At 37.9% G+C, this 9,787-nt stretch overlaps 1 protein-coding gene across 1 annotated transcript in view; it reads left to right on the plus strand.

The window, feature by feature from the left end:
• Nucleotides 1–9,787, plus strand: part of Tbc1d15 (TBC1 domain family member 15) — a 52,935-nt gene that overhangs the window by 25,186 nt on the left and 17,962 nt on the right. Inside the window, exons 8-10 of the mRNA XM_012514959.2 lie at nt 568–696; nt 1,150–1,253; nt 2,961–3,055. Coding sequence (XP_012370413.1) covers nt 568–696; nt 1,150–1,253; nt 2,961–3,055 — 328 coding nt within the window. The remainder of the gene's footprint in view (nt 1–567; nt 697–1,149; nt 1,254–2,960; nt 3,056–9,787) is intronic.

Below are 9,787 nucleotides of genomic sequence, written 5' to 3' on the forward strand. Positions count from 1 at the left end.
TTTTTTTTTTTCTTTATACTGGGGATTGAATTCAGGACCTCACCTTTGACAGGCTGGTGCTTGTGCTGCTGAGCTATCTCCCAGACCCATTTTCTCTGTTTTAAATAATAATCCTTTTGACCTGAAGGGTCTCAGAATTTACACACTGCATGTTCTATATTTGTATAATGTAAACCCCAAATAGCAAAGCACTGCTAACTCCCTTCCTCTTCCTTCCTTTTGAAGCTGGGTCTTGCCATTTAGCTCAGGCCTTGAACTCTTTAGCCCATGCTGGCCTCCCACTTGCTACCGTCCTCTGTCTATCTCCTTGGATGCCTTTTTTTCTTAAATGACAAGTATTTTTAGTCTGTGAGATATCTTCTCAAACTTTGTAGCCCAGCAGGAAATATAATTCTGAGAGTTTGTAAACTAAACACTGGGCTAACTAAATACTGAAAGATAAGGAAAAATGTTAGAGTTGTTAGAACTAATATCTGCAAAATAGTATTGTAGATTTAGTTATTATGCATCTTGATGACGTGTCACACACTGGTTGAATCAGTGCTTTTATTGCTAATCTTATTTCAGATTGATTTGGGAGAACGACCAGTTGTTCAGAGGAGAGAGCCAGTGTCACTGGAAGAGTGGACGAAGAACATTGATTCTGAAGGAAGGATTTTAAATGTGGAGAACATGAAGCAGATGATATTTAGAGGGGTAATTGAAATATTCTATCACTGATTGATTTGTAAACTGTTAGTGTTCTTTTTTTACGAGGAAAAAGGAACTTCTTTATTTTATGAATGACACCTTAAAATTTCTGCATTCAGTTGTATTGAGTGAGGTGCTTACAGTGCCCTCACTGATACCCTGGAGACTAGGGGCAAATACTCTTCCTTACTGTAGTTTCTGTGGGTCATGTGAGGGAAGAATGCATCCCAGTGGCCTTGGCCATATGCACTAAGGTTGGACAAGACTCTAAGTCCTACTTTTCACTGTGCAGTCCAACAGATACACTGTTGTTTAAGCTTTCTGGTGGGATTCACATAGTTGAACTATTAATCTGTATAAAACTGCATCTTAAGCATAGATTTTCTTCTATGTGAGTTTTGCGTACTTACAATATTGCATTCTTTTTTCTAATATGTTTAATATGCATGCTTTCTTCAGGGTCTTAGTCATTCATTGAGAAAACAAGCCTGGAAATTTCTGCTGGGTTACTTTCCTTGGGATAGTACTAAGGAGGAAAGAACTCAATTACAGAAGCAAAAAACGTAAGTAATGTTCTGTGTATGTGTTCGTTAAAGAAGTTCAAGTAATTCAAAGAAATTAATAGAGGGTTTCTAGATGGAGATTTAGAATAATTTTGGCTGTGGGAGAATAATTTTTGTTTTAATTTAAAAATTGGGTACTGTAATTTTAATAAAATATATTCTCTGCCAAAGTGAGAACATGTACTGTAACTTCAAACCAGTAACATTAGAAGGAACTCATTGTGGTTATGTTGGAGAATCTGTACAAAAATGGTAGAAAATTCTGGCCCTTTTGTGCCAGCTTTGAACAAACCTTTCATTACTTAATAATTAGCCATATACTTATTTTTATTTTTTTGATCTTTTTCAGACAGGGTTTTGCTATGGATTTCAGGCTGGCCTAGAACTTAAAAGGATCCTCCTGCCTCAGCCTCCCACCTGCTGAGATTACAGGCGTGAGCTACCATGCCTGTAGACATACATTTAAAAAATCTTTTCTTATTTTATTTTTATAATTTATTATGAAATAAAAGTAGCTCATTTAAGGATATTTGCTCGTTAGGGTACTTTCCTTAAAATTATGTACTGGTGATTCTTTTTTCATTATTTGTTAAAATAATTTAACTCCAAATAAATCTGTTGGATTTGCATTGAGTTATAACTACAATTCATGTTGTAATAGAAATGTCAAAGTTTAACAGCTGACATTTTTTTTTAAATGGCTGACATTGTTATAAAACAATAAATTGTTGTTCAATTTTATTTTATTAATTTATTTATTGGGCTGGCTCAGCCCATCCTGAGGGCTTCTATGTGAGTTTGCAGGTGCGGCTTGTGGTGCCAGGGATCGAACTGTGGTCCCCTGCGCCTGCCTGAGCTTGCTTAAGCAGGCACTTTAGACCACTGAGCTGTCTTGCTGGCCTGTTGCTCAATTTTAAATGGTCAGCTGTATTAGAGCTCAACCACTGTGAAAGACGGTTTTATTTTGAAACTGTTTCTATATTTAAGTTGTTACTCATACTTTAAGCAGTGTCAGCTTTCCAGATATGCTTGTTCTAGTGGTCATCCGGCCTTTGTCAGCTTGGCTCCTCTCACTTAGTATATACTCACATTTTCTGGACAGTCCATCCTTCTAAAGATATTCTTATATTAACGAATTTCTGCAATAAACTGGCTAGAAAATGAAAGTTATGTCACATTTTTTTAAAAATGAAAAATTGTTTAGATTTATACGTAAATTATTCAGAAACTTCAGTGTTAATTTTTTTTTGCTTGTTTTTTGAGACAGGGTTTCACTACCTAGTGCAGGCTGGCGATGAGCTGGCTTGTGTAGCCCAGGCTGACCTCAAACTCGCAGTGATCTTCCTGCCCCTGCCTCCCATGTGCTGAGATCATAGGCGTGCACCACCACACCTGGCCAGTGGTTAAAATATTTAATGACTATAGAATAATTTTAAATAGTTTAAGAATTGAAGTTTTTCTTAAGACAGCATCTAAAGTTATTCTAGTAGTTAAACAGAGTTTATCATATAAATGTGCACATGTACAGTTAGCATTTTCCTTTTGTAACTGAAACTAGTTTAAAACATCTCACATCATGTTTATAAACTTAAATATTCCTTCTAGCATTATAAATACTTTGATACACTGTTAATAGAAAAACCCAATTAAATAAAGTTAGCAGTAAAATTTCAAGCAGCTTTTTTTGGTATAAAATTGTCTCTACAGTGATGAATACTTCAGAATGAAGCTACAGTGGAAATCTGTAAGCGAGGAACAAGAGAAGAGAAATTCAAGGTTAAGAGATTATAGAAGTCTTATTGGTAAGTTTTTTTAGCTTTGGAAATGCAGGGGGCCTGGCCCTAGCTCAGTTCTTTAAGTGGCTGCTTCCACAAAGCTGTCAGCCTCAGGTTGCTGTAGTTCGCTCCCCACAACACTCCAGCCAGCCAGAAGTGCCCTGAAGGCATTCGAGGAGAAAAAAAAAAAATTCTTATTCCATTTGGGCTGGTGAGATGGCTCAGTGGTCTAAAGCACCTACTTAGAACAAGCACAGGGACCGCGGTTCAATCCCCCAGCACCACATGCCAGCCAGCCCCGCCCCCTGGTGGGCTGAGCTGGCCCCCCCACACCCCAATTAAAAAAAAAAACTTTGGAAATGCAAGGGAAGTTAACATTGAAGTCTTTTTTTTTTTTTTTTTTTCTTTTAATGTATTTGGTACAGGCTCTCACTGCCCAGCTTGGACTCATTGTTATCCTCCTGTTTTCAGCCTCCCCATTGCTGGGATTACAGGGACGTGCCGCCATACCTAGTCTTAGTGGCCTCAGGGTGGAGCTGGTGGCATGTGGTGGTAGGGATCAAATCCCGGTCCCTGTACTTGCCTAAGCAGGCACTTAGTCTGTTGAGTTTATCTCGCCGGCCTTGTGTTGACATCTTACAGTTGACAAATTAGCCTAAAAAATAGAGAGGGATATCTTAATACTACCACAATAGCTATGGCCATGCTTCTACGGAAGATTAAAGAAGGAGAACTACATGTCAGGGTGAGGGTTCAAAGGAGTCAGAATTGGAAAGTAAGCCTGGCGTGGTTTTGCACACCTCCAGTCCCAGCACTCAGGGGGCTGAGCCAGAGGAATGCTGTGAATTTGAGGCCAATGTGGGCTATCTAGTGAGTTTAAAGTCAGCCTGAACTGCATAATGAGACCTAGTCTCAAGAAAAAAAGAATTGGAAGGTACATTGGAAAAGAATTGGAAAGTACTGATGTGTGTGGTTCTTTCTTTTCCATCAGGCACATTATTCAGTCCTTGTATTTATAAGTAGTGATATACTGTGTTTAATTTTCACTTCCGGAATGTGAGTTAAGATTATTTACTGTTTTATGTTATTTTTAATTTTATTTATTTAATGAATTCTTTTTTTGTCTTTTGTTTTTGCGGTACAAGGGATTGAACTCAGGCCCCCTGCACTTGCCAGGCAAGCACTTATTCTACTGAGCTATCTCCCCAGCCCTTAATGTTATTTTTTAAAGAACTTGACTGAAAAATTCTGATTATTGCACAAAAATTAGGACCTATAAATGAAAGACATTTTGTTTCAGTTACTCATAGGTAATTATGGTTAAAAGGTTTTGCTTTATAATAGCCCTGTAGTCCTCTAAATATGCATGTTTTCTAAATAAATGACTATTAGGGGCCGGGGAGATGGCTCAGTGGAATAAGCGCTTCCCTGGCAAGCGCAAGGACCTGAGTTCAATCCCCGGTTCCACCCCCCCCCCAAAAAAAAGACTATTAAATTTTTGTTTGAGAAAATAAAAATGCTTACTAATAAATAAGTGTTCTCTAAAAAAATAGATATTTGGTAGAATTTTGTCATTAAAAAGCAGTAGCCTTATTTCCACATAATCAGCACTGGGTTATCCGGCTCTAACGATAAAGACCAGGTAGATACAATCAGTGAAGGGTGCACAGCTAGGGCCGTACATGTCTGTCTTACAAGTTTCAGTTCATAGTCTGTTTTACCAGCTATGAAAACATGGATGATGTAAGTTTACATTGTTCATGTGTGGAGTCCAATTTTAAAGTTCTCAATTATTGTATTACTCTTTTATGTTATTTTAGTGTAACTTTGGCTAGTTGTGGAGTTTAGTTTTGAAATTCTTTGCTGTATTAGATTTGGATATCTGCAGCCTTAAAAATATAGAGATGTGTTACAGCCGCCGCATTAGCCATGACCACCTTCCCATGGAAGAACGAGATCTCTAAATTAGTTTGAGAAAGCCCAACACAAGAGCTTGCTTGCTTTATTTATTTATTTATTTATTTATTTATTTATTTATTTTTGGCAGAACCAGGGATTGAACTCAGGTCCTTGTGCTTGCCAGGGAAGCTCTTATTCCACTGAGCCATCTCCCTAACCCTCTTGTTTTTTGATTTTTTTTTTGGAACAGGGTCTTGCCTTGTAGTTCAGGTTGGCCTTGAACTCCCAGTGCTGAGATTACAGGCTTTTGTCAATGTCCAACATAAACAGTGATTTGTAGAGACAATTACTGAGCTCTTTTTGCCAATAGTAATTTTGATTGGAAAATAAATTTATTTTTCTGGCAAGTAAATTATGCCAAACTGTGTCTCTACTGCTGTGAAGGAAATCGTGGGGAATGCAAATCATGGAGTTCTTGAAAGTTTCCAAGTGAAATGTCCCACTATTTCTACTTTAAGTAGAAAAAATAAAAGTGGATTTTTTTTTTTTTTTTTTGTTTCCCCTCCTGGGGCATGAAACATTAAACCAGGCAGGGGTGGTAGAGGTCAACTCATTCAGTACTCGATCCCTTTTCTCCTTACACACTGGATTCCTTTCTCTCACCAGTGGTGGTGGCTCATCATCTTGATCTTCCTGTGCCCTGTTTTCATTCTTTCTGGGGGACTGGGAAAGGAAATCTAGGTATGTACATCTCCACAATAGATGTTTTTTTTTTTTTTTTTGCGGAACCAGAGATTGAACTCAGGCCCCTTGCGCTTGTCAGGGAAGTGCTTATTCTACTGAGCCATCTCCCCGGCCCCTCTACAGTAGAATTTGAATTGAGATGTACTTTAATCCAGTTGTGGTTTGTTGGCAGTTTGATGGCAGTTTTAGAAGATAACAGAATTGAAACCTAGAAAGATTAGTAAATTGTTTTTAACTACCCAGGTAGTTCCACAATCCTGACTTTCTTATACAGCTTGGTCTGGGACTTGCGCATGTTTGGGCCACAGCATGGAGGCCAGCATGGCTGAAATGAATTAGGGTGGAGTGGACAAACTGATGAAGCCAACAGGAAAAAGTAGAGGATTGCGTGTACCATGCCTACAGCATTGTGGGTTGCAATACAAGACGTCAGGCTTTACCTTTGAGTGAGATTAAAAACTGATGGAGGATTTTCAGAGGAGTGACCTGCTCTGACTTGCATTTTAACAAATCGCTTTGGCTGCTATCAGAATAGCCTTGGGGTTGAGGGGACAAAGGTGGAAAGAGAAAAGCAGTTAGCGGCTGTGCTATCCTATCATCCAGATGAGAGATGAGGGTTGCTTGATAGAAAGGGCTGACAGGTGAGTGGATGAGCAGTGAATGGAGTCCTGGAGAACAGGAGGTGTACATCGTGCACCCTCAGGTGAGGGCGCCCGAGCAGGAGGGCACTGCAAGGTCTACACTTGTCTCTGCTCAGGGCCACTGTGTGTTGAAGATAGTCGAGAGAACTGGGCTGGAGAACACGGAGTTAGTCAGGGTGGGAAGTGGGATGAGCTGGGTGGGAGAACCAAATATTGGCTTAGTGTGTCCTGGTTAGACAGGGGAAATAAAGACTAAAGGATGGCCACAGTTTTTAAGGTGAACAGCAGGAGAAATTGTGTCCCTGATGTTTACTAAGATGGGGAAAACTATGAGACACAGATTTGAAAGGGAATATTTGGCATTCAGTTCTGGGCATTCATTTGGAGATACATCTTAGATATCAGTAAGTTAAAATGTAGAGTAGGAGGTGGCTACAAAAGCTGGAGTCCAGTGGGGAAATCCTGGCCAGAAATAAATTTAGGAGTCATCGACATACGTATGCTGGGGCTGGGGAGCTAGCCCAGTAGAATAAATGCTTGCCTGGCAAGTGCAAGAGAATTACACAGCTAGTTTCTCTAAGCTCATTGAAAAAGAAGGCTTATGCTGTATTGTTTGGACAAGATAGTGTACCTGTATCTTGTACTCTGAATAACTAGTATGAGGATAACAATATGCAATATCTTAATTGTTACTGTCTTACTAGCCTATTTTGAAGCTGTTTTATTGTGATTTTTTTCTCTTTAAAAAACTTTAGGGGGCCTGGGAGATGGCTCAGTAGAATAAGTGCTTGCCTGGCAAGAGCAAGGGCTTGAGTTCAATCCCCAGTTCAGCCAAATAAGAAAATAAAAAAACAAAAAACAAAATCCATTTAGGGGCTGGGGAGATGGCTCAGTGGAATAAGCACTTCCCTGGCAAGCACAAGGACCTGAGTTCAATCTCCGGTTCCGCAAAAAAAAAAAAAAAAAAGAAAAAAAGAAAAAAAAGAATGTAAAAAACTTTAGAAAAAAAAAACTGGAGAAGATGAAACTGGAGAGGGAGACAAAATGGGTAGAGCCATCAGATGAGAATTCCTGGAGCCCTTGAGTAGCTAGTAGTGATGGATCTCGTGTGCCTGTGGGCTGGTCTTACCCATTCGTGGTGCCCATTCATAGAAAGGAAGGGTGACTGTAGCATGCAAGTTCACAGTAGTGGTATGGTTTGAAGAGTGGGAACTTGGAGGGGCTTGCTTGAGTAGGGTCTGTTTTTCCCAGAAATAGGATGCAAGACCTCTTTTCAGGGCTGAGAGGATGTGGGAGAAGATGGAAGCAACACAGTATGATGTAGATGCACAGGGTGGGTGAGGGGACTGGGCACCTTTGCCAGGCAGCACTGAGGCCCCTTGTAGTCAGTGTGCACAGCAGGCACTGTTCACTCAGCAGGGTGGGTTTCTTTCTTTAGCTGCCTTTAGCTACATCAAGCTAGAGGGAGACTCACATTTAATTAGGACTTTAAAAGCTTAAGTTCCATTTTCTTTCCACAAATACCTTGTAAAATATTGCCTGGCATGTTATTACTGTGTATCTGTATAAGATGAAAGAGAGGGTAGTTCATGGGAATATGAACAGGTTTGTTATTGTGTTTAAAACACTGATTAAGGCTTGTGTTCTTTACTAACGTTATGACTTACTGACTGGAATGTGAGAATGAAGCATTAGACATTTATAGCTGAAATTTTATATATTTAATGGCATGTTTTTTTGGTATTGGTTTTGCTTGTTTGGGAAATGTTATCTATATTCTGTAGATTATATGCATGCTTTAAAAATCAACTATTTTAAAAGAAAGCTAGAATATTCTAACTTTTTTTAAAAATGCACTTACATAGCCTAATTTCAAAATTGTAACCTAATTTTACTATTGTAAAATACCACCAATTTTTTATTTATTTTTATTAATTAATTAATTATTTATTTTTAGATACCATAAAATTTATTTTAAGTGTTCATTCCCAGGTTTTATAGTTGTGGTAAAAATACACAACATGGGATTTACCCTCTTAACAAAAGCTTAAGTATATCATATAGTATTATTAACTATAATAACTATATTTTACAGCAGCTCTCTAGAACCTGTTTATCTTGTATAGCTGAAAATTTTTGCCCTTTAAACAGCATGTCCCAATTTGCTTCTCATCCAGTCCCCGATAGCCACTACTCAACTCGCTGCTCCTGTGAGACTGATTATTTTAGGTTCCAGATAAATGAGATCATTCAGTACTCGGCTATGTCTGGATTATTTTACTTAGCATAACATCTTCCAGTTTCATCCATATCACAAATTGCAGTATTTAAATGTTGAACTATCTATCTATCATTTATTTTTATCATCTATCATCTGTCCGTCCATCGTTATCAAATCTTTTCATCATTTATATCATCTATCATCTGCCCATCATTGTCCATCAGATTCAGTTTCTTTCTTCTATCTATCCATCTATCCTATCTATGTCTGTTCCCACAATTGCATTATCCATTCATCTGTAGATAGGCATTCAGTTTTTTCCCATATGTTGGCAACCATTAAAAATGCAGTATCCACCAATTTTTTCATAAAACATTTTAATTCTCAATTTGTTTACTTGGGAGGATAACTATAACGAATTGTTATAGCTTTGTAACAATTGATTTTAAAGTAAGTTACTTATTGTCATTTTTCTTCCTGGTTTCCTGAAGGACTCAGGTTTAGGGAATGCTGTTTGAGTTTTACAGTCTCTCACAATAAGATGCATGTAGTGCATCAGTGTTTGAATTGAATCGTTAATATTAGACAATGAATACACTAGTGGTATTATTTCCATATCTGTTTTTATGTCATGAAGTCTGCCGGAAAAGTATCACAGAATTAAAATTAAATTGCTTATAATCTAAATTGAATGATGTGTTTGAAAATAGAGAAGTAATTTTTCATAAAGCTTGTAGAACATGACAAAGAAATTATGAATGAAACAAACATCTTTGATTATGCTTGATTAGGCAGTAGTTTTTTATTGCTTTTTTGTTTGCTGTCTTTAAATATACATCTGCCTGCACTGAAGACTGGAGCTGTTATTACTGTGAGTTGTTACTTATTCTAGATTTTAATTCATAGAAAATGTTTTATACTGTACAATTTAAAGGTTATGTTTAGAAATTGAAATTGAAAAATATTTGAAAATTTGCCCGTGAAGAAGTGGACTTTTTTAAAAAAAATAGTTATTCTGCATTTGAAAAGGAAATTTAATGAATTTTTCTTTCATTAAAGCTTAGTGAGAGGGGCCGGGGAGATGGCTCAGTGGAATAAGCACTTGCTTGGCAAGTGCAAGGGCCGGAGTTCAATCCCCAGTTCCACCAAAAAAAAAAAAAAAAAAACAAAAAACAAAATCCATTTAGGGGCTGGGGAGATGGCTCAGTGGAATAAGCACTTCCCTGGCAAGCACAAGGACCTGAGTTCAATCTC

The sequence above is a fragment of the Octodon degus genome, unplaced genomic scaffold (assembly GCF_000260255.1).
Source record: "Octodon degus isolate 3935 unplaced genomic scaffold, OctDeg1.0 scaffold00047, whole genome shotgun sequence".
NCBI lineage: Eukaryota > Metazoa > Chordata > Mammalia > Rodentia > Octodontidae > Octodon > Octodon degus.